This window comes from Haliotis rubra, unplaced genomic scaffold, assembly GCF_003918875.1.
Source record: "Haliotis rubra isolate DU_JTF1 unplaced genomic scaffold, ASM391887v1 Scf1326, whole genome shotgun sequence".
Taxonomy (NCBI): Eukaryota; Metazoa; Mollusca; class Gastropoda; order Lepetellida; family Haliotidae; genus Haliotis; species Haliotis rubra.
In genome coordinates, this window is record NW_025765255.1 from 8,773 (window position 1) to 32,339 (window position 23,567).

Sequence of the window (23,567 nt, forward strand, 5' to 3'; positions counted from 1 at the left end):
CTTGCCTATATCCCATATACTGTTAATGTATAATTTAGTCATGTTCGTTCTCAGTGCAGCTATCAAACAAGTCGTTAACTGATACACTCCATACTGATACACTCCATACTGATACACTAAATACTGATATACTCCATACTGATACACTAAATACTATACCTGGCGAGACAATATATATCACCAAACCCACGGCCTCCCTATGGGTTCCCCACTATAACCCTTAATCACCGAGATCTTCATGACCCACCTAGAAGACAAAGTCCTGGAAACATCCCCCATAACACCCCTCTGCTGGTTCCGTAACGTGGACGATACCTTTGTCATCCTTAAGCTTCATCCCGACAGCGACCCTAATGCTCTACTAGACCACATCAACTCCCAAAACCCACGTATTCAGTCCAACCGTCATTTGACCTTCCTTGATGTACTGGTACTGAAGGACACCAGCAATAAACTTAGCACTACAGTATACCGAAAACCAACCCACACAGACCAGTACCTTCACTACGCCTACAACCATCCGCCCCAAGTCAAGAAAGGAATCATCTCCACCCTAGTACGTCGAGCCCACAACATCTGCTCCACCAAGCAACACCTTAACGCCGAACTCCATCACCTGAATCAAGTCTAGATCGTCTTGTTAGATCCATATTAAAGGATACAGTTGAAGAATACTCAGATATTGATGTATACGATAAAAATTCTAATGACCTTAATATAAAACTTAAGATTGATGATAGTATATTTTTAGAAACCTTCCTTATGAAACTTAGAGGAAAATCAATTTTATATTCAACCTTTCTAAAAAAGAAAACCATTGATAAAACCTCAGAATTAGAAACTAAAATTAAAGGCTATGAAGAATCAATAAGAAAGGACTTTCAAACTATAGAGGAAAATTTATTATCTGAACTTGCAAAACATAAACTTGAACTACAACAAATTAAAGAAGATGAAATAAGGGGTATACAGCTCAGAAACAGAATTTTATGGTCTGAATAGGGGGCAAAACCAACCAAATTTTTTTGCAACCTAGAAAATAGAAATTATGTCAGCAAATCAATTAATAAGATTGTCACGGATAACAATGATGAAATTGCTGACAGCTATTCTATCTTAAATGAAGTAAAAACATTTTACAAAAAAACTTTACTCTTCTGGCGGGAAATATGAGGATGATACTTGTTTACAGGATGTGGTAACACCCACTTTAAGTGACCATCTTAGAAACAAATTAGAAAAAGATATGGACATGGAAGAAATAACATTGGCTGTTAAAAATATGAAAAATAACAAAAGTCCTGGAGTAGATGGATTTCCAATAGATTTCTTTAAATATGTCTGGAAAGACCTTAAATATTGATCTATAGATTTATTAAAGATATTTTTAATAAGAATCAAATGTCTTTACAATGAAAAGAGGTGTCATTACATGTATAACCAAGCTAAATAAAAACAGAACCCTTTTAAAAAACTGGAGACCAATAACTTTATTGAATTCACTGTATAAAATAGTAAGCACTTGTATTTCTAATCGTTTAAAAACAATCTTGTACTCTCTGATTCATGAAAATCAGACTGGATTTATACCTGGTAGAAATATAAGCGAAAACACAAGATTACTGTATGACATTATGTTTGAGACAAAAAGAAGAGACATCCCAGGTTTATTAATTTTGATCGATTTTGAAAAGGCATTTGATACTGTCTCTAAAGATTTTATCAATTTGGTATTAAAAAAGTTTGGTTTTGGTCCCCAAATTATTAACTGGATAAATATCCTAACCTATAATACAACTTCTTGTGTTATTCAAAATGGACATCTCTCAGAATTCTTTTCAAATGAATGGGGATGTAGACAAGGGGATCCGTTATCACCGTATCTTTTCCTTTTTGTAGCTGAAATCCTTGGATGCATGATAAGACAAAATGAAAATATCAAAGGTATAGTAATTGATGATACGCAGTTAAAATTAGGACAATATGCAGATGATGCTGAGTTGTTTTTAGATGGTGCAGAAAATGTCTTTATTCCGCTGTTGATACAATTAATAGCTTCTATAAGATGTCAGGACTAAAAATAAATATTGATAAGACTAAAGCAATCTGGATTGGTTCAAAAACAGGCTGTGGAGATAAACTATTATGTCAGGATTTGAATATTGAATGGCGAAAAAATGAATTTGATGTTGTGGGAATTATATTTAACGCCGAACTGAAGGATTTATGGATCATCAATACAAAGAAAAAAACAAAGACAAAAATTAAGAGAAGTACTTTGAAAAAAGATTATATACATGGGGGTTTAAGAATGATTGACATAAATACCTATATCAATGCCTTGAAACTATCCACTTTGAGACTTTATTTAAGAAAATCATCAATATGCAATCCATGCAATTTTCCTTTACATGATATCATGAAATTTGGTGCTAATTTGTATAATATTGCTGATATTCATAATCCATATTGAAAGATGTTTTAAAGCATGGAATATGTATTGTACTAACATAACCATAGAAGAAAGTAACAATGATGAAATTTTAAAACAAAAATCATTATATCAGACATTGGGCATATAAAGGACTATTAACCATCAAAGACATGTGTGATGAAGAAGGTTTGATGTCTTTGGAATCTTTGAAAAGTAAATATTCAATAAAAGGACAGAACTAGATCATATATATGTTCTAAATATTTTACCTGAATCATGGAAAATACAATAACAAATCCACAAATATATACATAACTATTACTTGAAGCTAAATTCTTATCAAAAGAATTTTTTGAAATCATTACAGGGATCAAGATTATTTTATGATATATTGCTGTTTAATAATAATAACCCTCATATGTGTCATAAATGGGAGAAAGTGTTGGATGATACTGTTGGATCTTACAGACAAGACATTAATGATGTAAAACTCTTTACAATTCTAATTTAAATTTTACATGGTATTATCCATACCAAAAGGAACTGTTAAAAATGAACCTTATCCAAAGTGCCTCATGCAGCTTTTGTAAAGATGAGGATGAAAACTTGTGCCATGTTTACTGGGAATGTTGTGAAACTAAGAAGTTTTGGGATGATCTTCAAATTTGGATTAACACCCATTTCATACAAAAGTTAATTTGACAAACTTTTTGGTGCATTTTGGTTCCTTAAGTAAAATCCATTTCCTTAATCATATAATCATTTCAGCAAAAGACATATTCATGTCTCTTCTTTGAAAAACAACATTCCAAAATTCAATAACTTTATAAAAGACTTTAAAAGATATTTTTCTGTGGAAAGCTTCATTGCCAAAAGAAAGAATGAAATGAAGAAATTTGCAAAAAAATGGCATCCATTATTCCCAGTATTTCAAACCTGACCTGTGTATGCAACAACCGCTTTTGTAAAATCTTGATCTTTATGTATTGATTAATTAGTTAACATATTTGTAGGTGCACTGATGTAACATTGGAACATTTATTATATAGGAACATATACAACGCAATAAGTAGGGCGCAATATATACACATGATGTTAAGGACCAGAATGATATGTCAGGTGCACAATATACAACATATGTTAGATAAGACCTATATGATGGTGTTAAGGACCTGTTAGGTGCCCTGACTCTGAGGGTGTGGGTTCGAATACCGGATGGACTCAACACAACCTCCCCAAAGTACTAGAATCTGTACTTTACTAAAAAGTGTAATCCCAATAACATATGTTACAGACCACTTTCTTGTGTTTCATGATATCGCATTATACAATATGGATCAGATGTGACTCAATGAGATACAAGGGATGTGATGCAATATACAAGGATATATGTCAGATGTGGTGCTTTAAACAATATGACATGTCATATATGATGTAATACAACATGGCCAATAACTTTATAATATGTCGGATATGACGCAATATATACATGATATCTCGGATGTTGCGTATGTACAACATGTGTCGGATGACCCCATATACAATACGATATGTCTGATATGGCGCAATATACAACATTGTATGCTTGTTGTTGTGCTATATACAGCATCATATGTCGAAGGTGCCGCTATATACAATACCATATGTTGGATGTGACGCAATATACAACAGGAAAGATCAGATGTGGCCCTATATACAATATTATATGTCTGATATGACGCAATATACAACACTGTATGCTGCATGTTGCGCTATATAAAACATGATATGTTGGATGTGGTACCACATACAACACCCTATACAGGCTGATACTTCACTGGTCTAACTATGTTACATCCTGGTATGTTGGGTATCTGATTATGTTCATGTATTTGTATATGTCATTATGTAATGACCGCTGATTATGATGGAAGACTTTGGTTTCTTAAAAAATAAAATAACTAAAAAAATAAAATAAAAAAAATAAAAAAAGTCTAGATCTTCACACAGTACAACAACTACCCCGAACAACGTGACAAACCATACAGAACTTCAACAACAAAACAGAGAAATCCACCCGTCAACGATCTGCAATCCGCCTCCCGTACTACGGGATTGTCAGACACGAAGTCCAGAGACTCTTAAAACAACAGGCCAATATAGATGTGTTTTTAAGAGAAACAACATCATCCTTAACACCATCAAAGCGACTAGCAAACCACCAACCAGCCCGAAACAACAACCACTGGGAACTGTTGTGGACAGGCGTATGTAGGCGAAACATATCAAGACCCCTCAAAACCCGAATCAAAGAACATCAGACCTCAGTATGAAAACTTAACTCCAAGTCAGTTTTATCAGATCACATCCAAGACAGTCCCAATCACAGTATCCAGTGGGACAGAGCCAAACCCCTAACAACCAACGTCAAAGACTTTAAACTCAGGAAACTCCAAGAAGCTATCTACATCAAAATACTCCAGCCATCAATCAACCGTGACCAAGGTTATTACCTCCTGCATACTACCAACTCATCAAAGATCCTCATCGTCGATAATCCCCTCATCGTATATTAATGTATACTACAGGCTTCACTATCCCCTTGTATATACTACAGGCTTCACTTGTTAACGCTTTAATCAAAGGCCACGTGTTGTTATTGTGACCGGCTTCCTAATCCCCACTGTAAGGTACAAACATTTCCTCTAACTTGTATATATGCTCCTCTATCCTCATTCTGTTCATCACTTGCTTGATAACGGCGTTAGAACCTACACCGAAACGTTCCTCTCACAGCAATAAAGAAGTTTTTTCATCCATATATTGCTAGTTCCTTACTGTTCCAACTAAATGCCTCTCAAAGAAGTTAAGTCGTTATCACGCTCTCTACCTGTATCACGGGCCGGTGATCCATGTACGTGAAACCCGTGAAGATCCGGGGTAGAATAGGTCTTCAGCAACCCATGCTTGCCACAAAAGGCGACTATGCTTGTCGTAAGAGGCGACTAACGGGATCGGGTGGTCAGACTCGCTGGCTTGGTTGACACATGTCATCGGTTCCCAATTGCGCAGATCAATGCTCATGCTGTCGATCACTGGAGTGTCTGGTCCAGACTCCATTATTTACAGACCGCCGCCATATAGCTGGAATATTGCTGAGTACGGCGTAAAATTAAACTCACTCACTCACTCATGTACGTGAATAAAACATCGCATCACTGTAGTATATAGCAAAACTCTGCATAAATCCATACTCACTCACTCATTTTCTACAGGTTGGGGACATCTTTGGCCTCTACATATCAAACCGTAAAATATAACGGTATTTTGTCTGAGTGTTTATTTACATGACAGACATCGCCAAAATCATGTGTGAATCTCGTTTACTCGTTTAAATTTATTCACGAATGACATATGTTTTGGATTTACTCCGAGTAGATGCAACACACTGGCCAGTATAAAAGCAAAACCCCGAACAACAGTCTTCATTCTGAATACAACACCGCCCCTTAAGCTGTATAACTCTTGATGCTGAGTAGATCGATGTTCGTGAAGTAAACCACTGGAACCACCTGTCAAAATTCGATATCGCTAGGCGAGGCGTTAAACAACAAATCGACTGACCAAATCTGTTCAAAGATGCTGTTACACACACACACACACACACACACACACACACACACACCGTTACGCACAAACATCTTACTACTGCACACAGCTGAACTGTGTCTGTATGTGTAGATTTTATGTGATCATCTGCCAGTTTGTAAAGTTTGTTTGTTGTTTTAAACACCCAGCACTCAGCAATACTGAATATAGCAATATGGTAGTGATGAGTTATATGCCATGAATATATTCCCAAACAAAACAAGTGTTAAGTTAGTGATGAGTTAGAATATCAGTGTAGCTTCCAAAACGAAACCAGATAAATAAATGCAATCATTTACAAATTTCATTTTCAACAGATACATTATATTAATATTTATTCGACGTCCCATTTGAAGGTCCGTGTTAGAACTGATCTTCAGTACCTTATACCCGTGAAGATCCCATAGAATTGATCTTCGTAAGAGGTCATAAAGGCGACTAACGGGATCGGATGGTCAGGCTCGCTGACTTGGTTGACACATGTCATCGGTTCCCAATTGCGTAGATCGATGTTCATGCTGTTGATCACTGGATTGTCTGGTCCAGACTCCATTATTTACAGACCATCGCCATATAGCTGGAATATTGCTGAGTGCGGCGTAAAACTAACCTCATTCACTCACTAATTACCTTTTTCAGATATTCAGAGATCTATATTTCACGGCGTGTAAACTGTCTATACAATAACTTCATCAAATTGCTTGAACAGTATATTATCTTTATCAAATCGGATTGGTAGGTGCGATGTCTGTTTAATGACCCCTTCGACATAAGAATATTTATACAGCATATCACAACACAGGGGGTGATAAAGGGTCCAACATCAAATATATATACACACGTATATGTCTATACATGTAAACGTAGAAAAATGTCAAATAATTCATGTAAATGTATAAACATGCCAAATGAATTTTGTAAATGTATAAACCTGTCCAATACTATATGTAAATTAAAACATGTCTAATAAACTTTAAAGGTTTTAAAGTGTTTTATTGGAGTCAAATATTAAAAACAGACAGACATATTCAAAAAACAGATTCTATAAACAGTTTCAATGCTTGTTTCAGACACTAGAGTTATATTTCCAAATAACACCGTTTTATGATCATAACCTTTTATATAGAAGAAACAGTTTGATCTGATATATACATACTTTTACAATAAAACCGATAATGATAATGATCTTCGTAATAACGACACCAGCGGTAGTTCACTGACAATAAAGTGCTGAAACTTATAGGTGTATTTAGGTCATTTCAGCTGAGTCTTAGAATACAGTGTATGGTTTGCCTCTTTTGTGAATAAAAGATGGACATTGCTAATAATCTGTGTTGTTTTAGTTCGTTTTTAATTGTGTTTGACGATTCATGTGTCACCCAACATTACACCTTAATGTGTCACCCAACATATTTCAATCACGCACTGATGAAACGAAACAGAAATTTGAAGTGTTTCTAGTGCTACAATACATTGTGCTCGTGTGAATTGATACGTTCTGTAGATATACTCTTGCGTTGCGTGTGAGTGTGTGTGTGCGCGCGCGCGTGTGTGTGTGTGAGAGAGAGAGAGCGTAGTATATGTACATATTATTGTATAAAAGTATAAGTCGGCATGAACAATTGGATTTTTTATGATTTTGTATATGTATAATATAGGAATGTAATAAAATCGTATTGTGTTATATATGACTACAAAAATTGAATGTGGTCTATCATGACTCAAAGGTGTGGAATTTTTAAATCAACACGCATGATGAACTGACCAGATACTGCAGGCAAAATACCCAAATAATATACTTATAGATATTCAACAAAATATATCAATATATTGATGGTTTCGGATAAAATAACAAAATCCAACGAATGTGAAACTACACACCTCTATCAAAACAACAGTAGGCTTCGTGTTTAAGGTAGACGATTGTCTTACCTCGTTGAATGTTTGTTTGTAAAACAATTACTCCGTGCATATTACAGAATAGTCGGCACTTCAGAAGTAGCGGTCAGTTTTCACAGGCTTCAGCGTGGCCTTCTTGACCAGGTCGGTCATTTCAGTCAAGCTACCGGTTCCACGCGCTACCTTGATTGGCCACTTTAGGTAAACAATGGCTGCTTTTTAGGTAAATAAACATAACGTGCATGTCTGATTTCCGTGTAAACATTTCCCAGCCCTGTCCAGCAGTATGGCTGCTCAGAAAATACCAGTTGTTCGTATTAGAACACAAAGCGTCCATGATTGATGTAAAAACACTCCCGAGATCTAAAAAATGCGCTTGCATAACGGAAAACATCAGAAGAAACCGAAAGTTTGTGTCCAGGTATATAAAGACGATGTTAAGATCTACAATATCATTCGCCCATAAATCTTCGACCAGGAAACAGTTCACACTTTGAGAGACGACTTGTATATTTCTGCATCTATTACAGAAGAATATTATCATACGTTGGTGACCGAGGACTGAGCATATTGACAGAAGGTATGTGTACTGATAACGCAAACCAACACAGGTAAACTGTCTCGCAGAAGCTGACAAAAAAGCAGACCTACTTTCATTTAGAAAACATCTTTATATTGAAAGAACAACATTCCGATATAAATTCGTGTACTGGTGTGAACAAATATCTTCGCTGAACAACATTTAGTTTACACGGGTTCATTATAAAATCCGTTTAGAAAACAGTTTCGATAAATGGCAAAGACATGACGTGGAAACTCTGCAGCTCGCTCTTCTGCCCTTGCTTATTTATAATAAAGTGCCCACAAACTATTTTTGCATGTTTAATTGTTAAAACGCTTATAATGGGTTTTTTTGTGAAATACAGTTCGCATACGTTTTCTTCACCGGGACTCTTCATAGCTTGATGCAGTCCTATGTGGTGACATTTTATTTACATTCAACTTAAATGAAGAAAGATACCAAATACAAACACGTATGCAAATATCTGCGCAAATGGTGTAATTAAATCCGGTCATTAAATTTTCTTTCTATTAATTCTTTCCAGATTCCTATAACAAACATCATGAAGGTAAAGACCCCCGAGCCGAGGCCAAGCAAGTCCGATAACAAGCGCGTGCAGCCCCGCAATAGGATCAAGTACACTGCTGGCCAGGTGAGTTTTATGCCTGGTGATTTTGTAATTACTTTGAATCAGGTGCAACAGAGTATATATAACTTTTCCGCCCACGACGTATCTATACAATAATTTGGTCGGTAGAATCTCAATAGGGGAAGGTATTGTACGGGCGCTTCTAGTGATTTTAGTTCGTTTAAAAAACACGTTTGTCAGCTGTACAGTCTGTTTATGGCTATTGTGACTTATGTTGACAGCTTCATCAGTTAGAGAGGGTCTTCATGTCCAGCCAGTACCCTGACAGCTGCACCCTGGAGGAGCTCTCCAACACCCTCAGTATCAACACGGAACGACTGTCGGTGAGTACACTTGCTATGAAACATACAGCAAAGATAGTGTTTGATAACAGGAACACAGACCAAACCTAAATTATATGCTTTAATATGTTAGAAATGTAAGACAAGGAAGTACGAAAAGAGGTATTCGTTTCCCTAGTCCAGTGTTTCGCTGTCCATATTTCACCGGATATATTCGTTATGAGTATGAGCTGTACCACTTCAAGATTCACCCAATCCACAAGATCGGATACAAAAAGGATACAAATGTTATTGTATGTTCACGAGTTGATATTTTTGCTTTTATTCAAATTTTCTTTTTCTTCTTTTCCTGTCAGATCTGGTTCCAAAACCGTCGGTCTAAGTTCAAGCGTCAGGCGAAGGGAAGTCACGTGAACTGGATGAGGCGACAGTTGTACCACCAGGGGTCGCAGTCGTCACATGACGTCAACAATCAGTCGGATAAATGTCACGTGTTGTCTCCACCAGTCCCCCACAACGCAACACCAGAGGCACCCAAATCAAAGTAAGCAATAGTTCAATGGCTGTGCGATGTGAGCAGAGAGCTATGGCGAGCGTCTGGTTGCATTCTTGTGGCATTATTTCTAATAACCAAATGCTTTCAATATGAACACGTGTTTTTTTTCTTTGGCTTCAGGTTTCTGCCATGGCGTGAAATTCTTTTTAGATGACCTCTCCGTTGACCATTTCAATGCTGGAAATACTGAAACATATTAACGCTGGCATTAATATATTATGGGTGCACTTGCCCTAGATGAAAATGTAAATGGAGATTCCACCAAATATAGTCAGACCAGTGTCACGAACGTCGTTGTTAGGTAAATTATTATTGTTATTTCCGAAAATTGCGGAAGCTTGTCTTGAACTCTCGTGACTACATGGCTTCTGTACATTGTCAAATACAACTCGTGTTGTATAACTCACTACGAGGATAATGTTTGTGCTACGGTGTCCATAAGACATTGCTTTTGTTTCAGTTTGAACTATTATGGGATGAACTACCCAGCAGCTGTATCCGGTTGTGACAACAGTTACTTCATGACGTCACCCATGTTCCATCAGATGACAGCCTCCTACCCATCGCACAATGAGAGGATCGGTGCTTCCGGTTACACCCACAGTCCTTTGTTACTTCCGCATCTGAACGACATTTCGTATCCCCAGACGGCGTCCTATCCCCAGCAGAGCCCAACGTACTCAAGCCCTCCAACCCCTCTCAGTGAACACGACCACAGTGAGAGTTACCTCCCCTCCTACAGTTTCCCAGGACCCCAGCTGACCTTCACCCCTATTGCGTGAGGAGGGGCGTGTCGATAAGGACTGAAACCAGACTAGCTGAGACCTTGCTGGTGGGTTAACGAATTCTGGATTAACAGTGTAACGGGTTGTCGACGCTCAGAGGTTTCCTGGCCTGCGTGGACTGGGACATCCACCACTACATATGAAGAAGCGGTTAGAAACCTGTCGCTCTAGTGCTATGTTGTACATACAAACGATGGCATGATGTATAATCATTGCCTTAATGTATATATTTATGTGGTAATACATTTCATGTGAAATTCAGTTCAGTGTGTTATTGTTTTTACTCACCAACGTCAAGACCTACTTGCATTCAACGTATGATTCGTTGCCTGATGCAGAGGACCGCCATTGACCCGGAAGTACGTCAAAGGTGCAATCTAAGCAATAGTAGTTGTATATTGCCACACTCAGCAATATTCCAGGTCAGTAAGTAACCGAACAACCGATCAGACAACCCAGTGGTCAACAGCATGAGCATCGATCTGCGTAATTGGGATACGTTAGCATGCATTAATCCGATGCCGTTCGTTGTCTCTTAGGACAAACATAGGTTGCTGAAGACCAGTTCTTACCTGGATCGACCCGCTTGGTTGACACATGTCATCGTATCCCAATTGAGAAGATCGATGTTCATGCTGTTGATCACTGTATTGTCTGGTCCCGACTCATTATTTAGAGACCGATTCCATATAACTGGAATATTGCTGAGTGCGGCATTAAACAACAACCAAACTAAATCTAACCTAGATCCTTGCCAGGTACATGCTCTCTTATTGCAACTCACCAATGCCAGTTTTGTTGTCTTTTATTCTAAAACGGGGGGCGGTGGGGTAGCCTAGTGGTTAAAGCGTTGGCTCGTCACGCCGAAGACCCGGGTTCGAATCCCCACATGGGTACATTGTGTGAAGCCCATTTCTGGTGTCCCCCGCCGTGATGTTGCTGGAATATTGCTAAAAGCGGCGTAAAACCAAACTCAGTCAGTCAGTCTAAAACGGCTGGGGATGGAACCTGCGACAACCCAATCCGGGCAGACATTATGTCCTTCTACCACGGAGACCAACACAGGCATTGGTGATTCGGAAACTGTTCACACAGGACTGCGACCATTTTAGAGACGCTTCTATCAATTGGCATGCCCTCCTTATTCTCACTCGTGTCATCAACTCCATCAAATCATACTTACTTTCGAAACAACTAACTCTGTGTAAAGTAGAGGAGCCATTTATTCCTAGTAAGACAAAAAACGTAAAGGATGCAAGATTTTCTACTCTGTCTTGTTAAGGAAAGATACATTAAAAGAAAAGCTAAATAGTCAACTTAAATGGGAAAGGGATATCAACGTACATATATCAGAACAACTCTGGAAGGTTTATAACTATGTACCCCTCAGAACAACTTGTAATACACAATTAAGATGGCTTCAATATAAAATTGTCCAAAGAATCATTACAACAAACAAGGATATATTAACTATAAACTGACACAATCTGCTTCTAGTACATTTTGTAATGTTACAATCGAATCAATTATCCACATATTTTGTGAGTGTGTACGTGAGAAACGTTGTGGCAACAACTGAAAGCCTTGATTGAACAAGATACAGGCACAAGATTAATTCTGGATGCAAAACATATCATCTTTTGTATTAAAATCTGATTATCATCGCGGCAAAATACTATATATATGCAAAGAGATATTCTTGAATTTGTTTGGTACTTCGTGTTGGGAGTGTCGAGCTCCTTATTATGATCCAATACTCGTGCTTCAAACAATTCAAAATTAACATTGAGGTGTTCTGTAATATAAAAACGTTGTTCACTGGTCCCTCGGGGACTATGGGTTGATGCACCCTCTATGTTTGTTTATGTCCCCTCGTTACCAGTGAACAACTTATATTAGCACTTTGCAAATACAGGTATTTCGACATTCTAATATGAATTTAACTGACTCCTCCTTCAATGATCGGTGTCTGTACGCAATGCCAACTCATTTATGTGTGTATTTTATTGCACCACTTCCACACAGTTGGGACATGAATCATCCCTACTAAATGGTTTATCTGAGATCCTCTCAACACCGATATGTGTTTCCTCATCATACCACCTTTCCTGTTGATACTCTGCAACAGAAAATGTTGCTGCTTTCCTACCGTTGACAAAGGTATGCATGGTCGGCGGTCTGCGATCACGTTATCGCTGAAAAGTCGCCACCCTTCGCTCGTAGAGAAGCTTTGCTAGCTCGTAACTTCTGCTACTAACGCTGCTACCACTCAGCTCCTCGTACTACTACTACTGCTGCTGCTACCACTCATTACTACTACTACTGCTCGTGCACTACTACTACTACCGCTGCTGCTACTACTATTCGCACTACTACTACCACGCTTGCTGCTACTACTACTACCACTACTGCACTACTACTACCGTTGCTACTGTTGCTCATTACTACTACTGCTACTACTACTAACTCACTGCTACCACTACTCACTACTGACTTCACCGCAGCTACTGCTACTACAACCACTACTGATACCACTACTACTGTACTACCACTGCTGCTGCTGCTAACTCACTATTCGTGCTACCACTACTACCACCGCACTACTACTACTGCTGCTGCTACTACTACTACTACCACTGCACTACTACTGCTGCTACTACTACCATTACCACTGCTGCTGCGCTGCAGCTGCTACTACTAATCGTAACTACTCACTACTACTGCTGCTACTACTAATCGTAACTACTACTACTGCTGTTACTTCATTGTACTACTACTCACTGCTGATACTCACTCTGTAACCACTACTGCTGTTGCCGCAGTTGCTACTCACCACTGCAATTGCTACACTACTACCACTACTCACTGCGCACCACCACTGCACTACTCACTACTACCACTGCTCGCTACCACTACGTACCACACTACCACTACTACTACCACTGTTGCTACTACCACTGCACTACTGCACCACTACTACTCACTGCTGCCACTACCACCGTACCACTCACTACTACTACTGCTGCTACCACTGCACGTATCACTACTACCACCGCCTGCTGCCACTACCACCGCACCACTACTCACTACTGCTGCTACTACCACTGTACCACTACTACCACTACCACCGTACCACTACCACCACTGCTGCTACTACCATTAACGCACTACCACTGCTGCTGCCACTACTCACTCGTACTACTACTACTATTGCTGCCACCACCGTACTACTCACTACTACTACCACTACCGCTGCTACTACTCACCGCACTACTACTTCACTACTGCTGCCACTACCGTACCACTACTACTACTACTACTACTGCCGCTAACTAATCGTACTACTACTACTACTGCTACTATCGCTACTACAATCCACTACCACTGCTACCATGTACTTACCACTACCACTACTACCACTAGCCACCACTACTGCTGCTACTATTACTACTACTCACTACTCACCGCACTACTAACTAATACTACTACTACTGCTGCTACCACTCGTCCCACTACTACTACTCACTGTTGCTACTACTACCACTCGCTACTCACTACTACTACTACTACTACTACTAATGCTGCTACTACTAATCGTACCTACTAATGCTACTACTTCACTGTACCTACTACCACTGCTGCTACTACTAATCGTACCACTACTACTACTACCACTGCTGCTACTTCACTCGTACTCACTACTACTACTACTGCCGCCACCACTAATCGTACCACAACCACTACTACCACTCACCACTACCACCACTACCACCGCCACTCACCACTGCACCACTCACCACCACCACTCGCTGCAGAAATGCCACTACCACTACTGCACACTGCTACTGCTGCTGCCACTACTACTACCACAACCACCGTAACCACCACTAGCACTACCACTGCTGCTGCCACCGCCACTGCACTCACTTCACTGCTGCTGCTGCTACTCACTTCACTTCACTACCACTCGCACCACTACCACTACACTGTACCACTACTACTACTACTACCACCACCGGTGCCGCCACTACCACTACACTCACTACCACCACTGTAAATTACTACCGCTTCCGCCGCCACTCATCACTACCGCTGCTGCCACTACCACCACTCGTACATTTACTCACCACTGTTCGCACTACTCACTACCACTGCTACTACTACCACTTCGTACTACTCACTACTGCTGCTGCACTACCACTCCACCATCACCACTTCTACTACTACTACTGCTGCTACTCACCACAAGCACCACTACTCACTACTGCTGCCACTACCACAAGTACCACTACTCACTTGCTACTGCCGCCACTAGTTAATTACTACTACCACCACTGCACTACCTACTACCGCAGCTGCTACTACCACTGTACCACCACCACTACCGCCGCTGCCACTATCTACCTGCACCACTACTACTACCACTGTTGCTGCTACTACCACTGTACTACTCACCACTACTACTGTACTACTACTACTACTACTAGAACTCTCTACTGCAGCTGCAACTACTACTGATACTACCACTACCTCGTACTACTACTGTTGCTGCTACCACCATTCGTACTACCACTACTACTCACTGCTGCTGGCTACTACCATCCGTGCTTCACTACTACTACCGCCGCCGCTACTACTCACTACTACTACCGCTGCTACTACTACCGTACCACCATTGCCGCTGCCGCAGCTGCTACTCACCACCGTACCACTACTACTGCTGCTACTACTAATCGTACTCACTACCACTGCTGCTGTTACCACTACTCGTACCACTACTACTACCACTACCGTACCGTACCACTACCTACCACTATTACTTCTACCGCAGCTGCCGCAGCCACTACCACTATTACCGATACCACCACCACCGCACCACTTTTCTACTGCCACTGCTACTACCACCGTACCACTACTACTTCTGCTGCAGCCGCTACTACCACTCGTACCACTGCTACCGCTGTTGTTGCTACTACTACTACCGTACTAATACCGCTGCTGCTACTCGTACCACTAATACTACTCAATTTCTACTACTACTGCTGCCAGCTACCACTACCGCGTACTACTACTACCGATGTTGCTACTACTACTCACTACATTACTCACCGTACCTGTAATTACCACCACCGCCGCTGCTGCTACTGTACATCACCACTACTACTACCTGTATCTCTACCACTGCTGCAGCTGCTACTACCACTGCACTACTACTACTGATGCTGCTACTACTACTACTACCACCGCACCACTAATTACTACTGCTGCTACTACTAATTGTAATTACTATTACTTTCACTAATGCCGCAGCTGTAGTTTCTACCACTCGTGCTAACTGCTGCTGGTTACTTACTACTATCACTACTACTACCGTACCACTACTACTACTACTCACTGTACTACTACTACTACTACTACTGTACTACTACTACTACTACTACTGCTGCTGCTGCGGCTGGAAAGCTACCACTAACCGTAATTACCACTACTACCACTGCTGCTGCAGTTACCACTACCGTACTCACACCACTGCTTTTACCGCTGCTACTTCACTACTACTATTACTACTGTAATACTACTACCACCGTACCACCACTAGTACTACCTACCGCCGCTGCCACTGCCACTGCACCACACTGCTACCGCTGCTGCTGCTACCACCACTACTACCACCACTAATTGTACCACTACTCACTACCACTCGCACCACTACTACTACTACCACCACCGGCTGCCGCTGCCTACTACTACCACTACCACCGCACCACCACTGCTTCTGCTGCTACTACTGCCACTGCTGCTGCTTCCACTACTCACTCGTACATTCACTACTCACTGCTCGTACCACTACTACTGCTACTACTCACCACTACCGCACTACTACTACTGCTGCTGCTACTACTCGTACCACTGCCACCACTACTACTACTACTTTTACTGCTGCCACTACTACAAGTACTACTACTACTACTGCTACTACTACAAGTACTACTACTACTGTTACTGCTGCCACTAATTCACCACTACCACTACTACTACTACTACTACTACCACGAGTCTCTGACCACTACCACTGCCACTGCTACCACTGTACCACTACTACGTTTCTACTACTACAAGTACTACTACTACTACTACTGCTGCTACTACTACAAGTACTACTACTATCGTACTGCTGCTACTACTCGTACTACTACTACAACTACTACTACTGCTACTACTACAAGTACTACTACTACTGCTACTGCTGCTACTACTCGTACTACTACTACTACAACTACTGATACTACTACGAGTACTACTACTGCTACTGCTGCTTCTACTCGTACTACTACTACTACTGCTTCTACTACTACAAGTACTACTACTACTACAAGTACTACTACTACTACTGCTGCTACTACTACAAGTACTACTACTATCGTACTGCTGCTACTACTCGTACTACTACTACAACTACTACTACTGCTACTACTACAAGTACTACTACTACTGCTACTGCTGCTACTACTCGTACTACTACTACTACTACTACTACTGATACTACTACGAGTACTACTGCTACTACTGCTACTACTCGTACTACTACTACTACTGCTTCTACTGATACTACTACGAGTACTACTGCTACTGCTGCTACTACTGCTACTACTACTAGTACTACTACTACTGCTGATACTACTACGAGTACTACTACTACTGCTACTGCTACTACTAGTACTCGTACTGCTGCTGTTAATAATCATTACATTTGTAATAGAAAAGATCATCATTGTCATCTCTATATTTCTCCGCCATTGCAACCAAATCCAAATCGAATTCTCTACTCGCACTACTGCAGCTACCACCACTACTTTTCGCCAGATATTGTCGACCCCATCAACAGACAAGCGTGCCATCAAATCGAAATCTCTACTCTCTGCGGGAATACTACCACTAACAACACCGATGTGTTGATGGCATGAGGAACGGTATGATGAGACCGCTCAGTGCAGCCTCCGACACCAGTTACCAACACCACGTTCTCTGGGGTGGTGGGCCAGGGGGTGGAGCGAACACCCGACGAGCAGTAACTCTGGTTTGATTCTCATTGGAGCGGAACGTAAAGTCCATTAAGTGGTATCACATTCCCTCGTCTCTATTTCTTTCCTGCTTTCTCCTCCAATTAATCCGATATGCTATAGCAAGTGGGTGAAACGTTCGCTCGTCACACCGAAAACCCCGGTACGATTCCGCACATGATTAAAATGTGCGAAGCCAATTTGTTGTGTCCCCTGTCTCGATATTGTTGGAATATTACTGAGAGTGGCGTAAAACGAGACTCACTCGGTTACTTATACCTGTTAATAGCATACATCATGTGCAACTGTTGGGGTGTTTGCTTATACATCCGGGTTAGAATTGGTCTTCGGTAACCCATGCTTGTCGTAGGAGGCGGCTAACGGGATCGGGTGGTCAGGTTCGCTGACATCGTACATCGTATCCCATCTGCGTAGATTGATGTTCAAGCTCTTGATCACTGGACTGTCTGGCCCAGGCTCGATTATTTACAGACCGCCGCCATATAGTTTGATTATTGCTCTGTGAGGCGGCAAACAACAAACAAACGTGAACTTGTTTTAGTTCCTTACCTTTATTTATTTACACACCTGAACGTTTCCCGTCAGCAAATGTAAGCTGATTTAGGGATTAGCTGGGATGGATTAACGGAATATTACTAAGACAGCGTGAAACCATACTCACTCACTAATACCTGCTCATGGCATACATTGCGTCAAATTATTTGGATATTTGCTTATACGTGCTTTAGCACTTTGCTTATATTTACTTATATCCATTGCTGTTTTTGTGATGTCAGACGATGTAACTTGATTCAGGAATTACCTTAGACGGATTAAACGGGAAATGACTGGATGACTTAAGGGTTGTTTTGAACTTGAGATGTTATCATTTTCAAGACACAGCGACAGACCAACAACTGAACACCGTACAGACTGAACACCCTGATACAACTGACAGACTGACAGACTGAACACTGCAACTGATCTGATGCAACTGCAAGACAGACTGAACACACTGATGCAACTGACAGACTGAACACTCTGATGCAACTGACAGACAGAACACCCTGATGCAACTGACAGACTGAACACTCTGATGCAACTGAAAGACTGAACACTCTGATGCAACTGACAGACTGAACACTCTGATGCAACTGACAGACTGAACACTCTGATGCAACTGACAGACTGAACACCCTGATGCAACTGACAGACTGAACACTCTGATGCAACTGATGCAACTGACAGACTGAACACTGACTGATGCAACTGACAGACTGAACACTCTGATGCAACTGACAGACAGACTGAACACCCTGATGCAACTGACAGACTGAACACTCAGACTGACAGACTGAACACTCTGATGCAACTGACAGACTGAACACCCTGATGCAACTGACAGACTGAACACTCTGATGCCTTGATGCAACTGACAGACTGAACACTCTGATGCAACTGACAGACTGAACACTCTGATGCAACTGACAGACTGAACACTCTGATGCAACTGACAGACTGAACACCCTGATGCAACTGACAGACTGAACACTCTGATGCAACTGACAGACTGAACACTCTGATGCAACTGACAGACTGAACACTCTGATGCAACTGACAGACTGAACACCTGATGCAACTGATGCAACTGACAAGACTGAACACCCTGATGCAACTGACAGACTGAACACCCTGATGCAACTGACAGACTGAACACTCTGATGCAACTGACAGACTGAACACCCTGATGCAACTGACAGACTGAACACTCTGATGCAACTGACAGACTGAACACTCTGATGCAACTGACAGACTGAACACTCCTGATGCAACTGACAGACTGAACACTCTGATGCAACTGACAGACTGAACACCCTGATGCAACTGACAGACAGAACACCCTGATGCAACTGACAGACTGAACACCCTGATGCAACTGACAGACTGAACACTCTGATGCAACTGACAGACTGAACACTCTGATGCAACTGACAGACTGAACACTCTGATGCAACTGACAGACTGAACACCCTGATGCAACTGACAGACTGAACACTCTGATGCAACTGACAGACTGAACACTCTGATGCAATGATTGACTCTGAACAACTGACAGACTGAACACTCTGATGCAACTGACAGACTGAACACCCTGATGCAACTGACAGACTGAACACCCTGATGCAACTGACAGACAGAACACCCTGATGCAACTGACAGACTGAACACCCTGATGCAACTGACAGACTGAACACCCTGATGCAACTGACAGACTGAACACTCTGATGCAACTGACAGACTGAACACTCTGATGCAACTGACAGACTGAACACTCTGATGCAACTGACAGACTGAACACTCTGATGCTCTGATGCAACTCTGATGACAGACTGAACACTCTGATGCAACTGACAGACTGAACACAGACTGAACACCGTGACAGACTGAAACTGATGCAACTGACAGACAGAACTGATGCCTGACAGACTGAACAACTGACAGACTGAACACTCTGATGCAACTGACAGACTGAACACTCTGATGCAACTGACAGACTGATGAACACTGAACTGATGCAACTGACAGACTGAACACTCTGATGCAACTGACAGACAGACTGAACACTCTGATGAACACAACTGACAGACTGAACACTCTGATGCAACTGCACTGAACACTCTGACAGACTGAACACCCTGATGCAACTGACAGACTGAACACCCTGATGCAACTGACAGACTGAACACACTGATGCAACTGACAGACTGAACACTCTGATGCAACTGACAGACTGAACACTCTGATGCAACTGACAGACTGAACACTCTGATGCAACTGACAGACTGAACACCCTGATGCAACTGACAGACTGAACACTGATGCAACTGACAGACTGAACACTCTGATGCAACTGACAGACTGAACACCCTGATGCAAGACTGAACACTCTGATGACAGACTGAACAACTGATGCAACTGATGCAACTGACAGACTGAACACCCTGATGCAACTGACAGACTGAACACTCTGATGCAACTGACAGACTGAACACTCTGATGCAACTGACAGACTGAACACCCTGATGCAACTGACAGACTGAACACCTGATGCAACTGACAGACTGAACACCCTGATGCAACTGACAGACTGAACACCTGATGCAACTGACAGACTGAACACCATGGTGCAACTGAGAGACTGAACACTCTGATGCAACTGACAGACTGACAGAATAAACTGTTAAACATATCTAACTGAAACACTGAAAACTGTTGGAAGCAATTACAATTATCTCAATTAGAGGTGAGGTGAAATTGGGTTTTACGTCGTGCTTGAGAATATTTCGTCTCATATGACGACGTGCATGCGTGTGTATGTGTATGTGCGGCTGCTTGTACTAGCCCAGACTTAAGCTGGTTTTATAGTGCTAGCCCACTGAGATACCATGCTGCAGTGAAGCATGAATACCCCACTCAGACACATTATACTGACTCCGAGCCGACCAGTCCTTATTGTACCCATTAATGCCGAGCGCCAGGCAGGGACCAACAAGTACCATATTTTAACGTCTTTTGGTATGACGCGGTCGGGGATCGAACCCGCGACCTTCCGCTCTCCGGGCGGACGCTCTAACCACTACACCACGGAGGCGGTCATCTCACTTAGAAAGGGTACTGCACATACAATCATACACACACACGCATACACATACACACAATATATACAAACGGGTTCGAAAGGCCAGTGTAAGATTTCTTTGACTGGATTATATGAGTCTGATGTTAACCACGTGTCGACTTGTTTAGCTAAATGCTGACCAGGCAACTCCAGCCCGGAGTCTGCTTTACACAGTCAAACAACATGATTCAATAACTGTATTAGATTACAGAGATGATTGAATTACAGTCCACCATGATCAAGGAATGCGATACTGCCTTGAGGCGCGTTGTGCTGTTTGTGCAAGACTACAATGATATGTCGCAATCAATAACTTGTTTTGTTCTATACGCTTCCCGCGTGTACATCACGGAAAACGTGAAAGCACGACTATTCTCATATACTGTTACCTTAGCAAAGCGACACTCCTACAAAGTGACTGACTGACTGAGTTTGGTTTTACGCCGCTTTTAGCAATATTCCCGCAACATCACGGCGGGGGACACCAGAAATGGGCTTCACACAATGTACCCATGTGGGGATTCGAACCCGGGTCTTCGGCGTGACGAGCCAACGCTTTAACCACTAGGCTACCCCACCGCCCCTCCTACACAGTGGCACTGTTGGGGTGTGTTATTGGGACGAGCTGTTATTGTCGCAGGGCTTTTTATAAGTCCTCCTATTATAATGTTGTACTGCATCGAGGACTCTATCGATGTGCTGCTATTCCGAGGTGGTATAATAAAAAAATGTTTAGTTTGTTTTCTTTGTTGTTTAACTAAGCTTGTAGCTATATGGCGGCGGTATGCACATAATCGACTCTGGACCAGAACATCCAGTGACAACATAAGCATCGGTCTACGAAGAGATACTGTAACATAGGCGATGAAGTACTTAAAGATACCATTTTCGCTTGGACACCATGGACTCAATGTTTAGCTAATGTTTTCTAGTTTGTAAATAACACTGCGTCCAGATCACCCTAAATATTCCATAACTTTTGTTATTAAATAATTCAGTGGCGTCTAACGTTTATTTGCCACAAAAATGAAGAAAATTCCATGTAAACATATGGAGAAATCGGAATTCAAACTATACATGGTACAATGCATAGAAATTCCATTTGCGATATTATAGATGTCTGTTCAGTTTGAGTTGGTATTGTTTGGGAATGCATCTATGGTAATAGCTTTGGGTAAAATCAACAATTTTCTCGCAATATGGTGGCGGTTATGTAATGAATTAATATGTAATTCCTCGTGTCTGAACCAGACACTCCAGAGTTGTGATATACTCTGTTTCAAGTCAGCATGTCTGATCACCAGATTATGTTAGTCGCCCCTTTGTGATAGGCAATCAAACAAACGAAATGTAATTTAAGTTGAAATTCAAATTAAAGGTCACACAGATAGAGTATTTAAATACGGCATATATCGCAGGAATAGTTTTCTTTAACAAACACAATATCGACCTATCCATTGGTGCACAGTGTATCAAAGTTTGTAATTTTGTTGTTTACTGCCGTCCTCCGCAATATTCCAGCGATATAGCGGACTGGACCTAATGACTAAGTCCTTGCTTATTGAGGCTACACTGCAACAGGGTGACACTGTACAGGCCTCATGTTCTTAGTTACACTGTAACGAGGAGATGCTGTAACAAGATGATGACACAACGAGGTGATACGTTTCCAGTTTCGAAGATGGAAATTACAGTATCGCATTGCTACAGCAAGTATAGCATGTAAGGCTTAGTTTCGCGAACGGCGGTTTATGAAGGATGTTGTCCACGTCGCCCACAGGCCATGTCGTGGCTGTTGAGGCTGATCCACGATACGCCACCACAGTGGCTGCAGTAAGTAATGACAATGAGACAGAGTTGTGATGTAACAACTGTTACAGCTTGTGTTGACACCGCTCCCACGCAGCAAAGTATACAAAGGTCAAGGTTAGAACAGGATGTAGCAGGACAACTCTACACTCACGGTTCTATCATTAAATACGAAACATGGCGGGCGAAGATGCGTGTCCCTGAATGTGCGTGTTCCTGAATAAA

General features: G+C 41.4%; 1 protein-coding gene across 1 annotated transcript; it reads left to right on the forward strand.

Moving 5' to 3' along the window:
* The first annotated feature begins 238 nt into the window (after positions 1–238).
* On the forward strand, positions 239–10,790 carry LOC124267632 (paired box protein Pax-6-like). Its single transcript, XM_046702595.1, has 5 exons — positions 239–556; positions 9,067–9,174; positions 9,393–9,494; positions 9,809–9,996; positions 10,469–10,790. The coding sequence occupies exons 1-5, from the start codon at positions 239–241 to the stop codon at positions 10,788–10,790; spliced, it is 1,038 nt and encodes a 345-aa protein (XP_046558551.1).
* Positions 10,791–23,567: the final 12,777 nt, after the last annotated feature.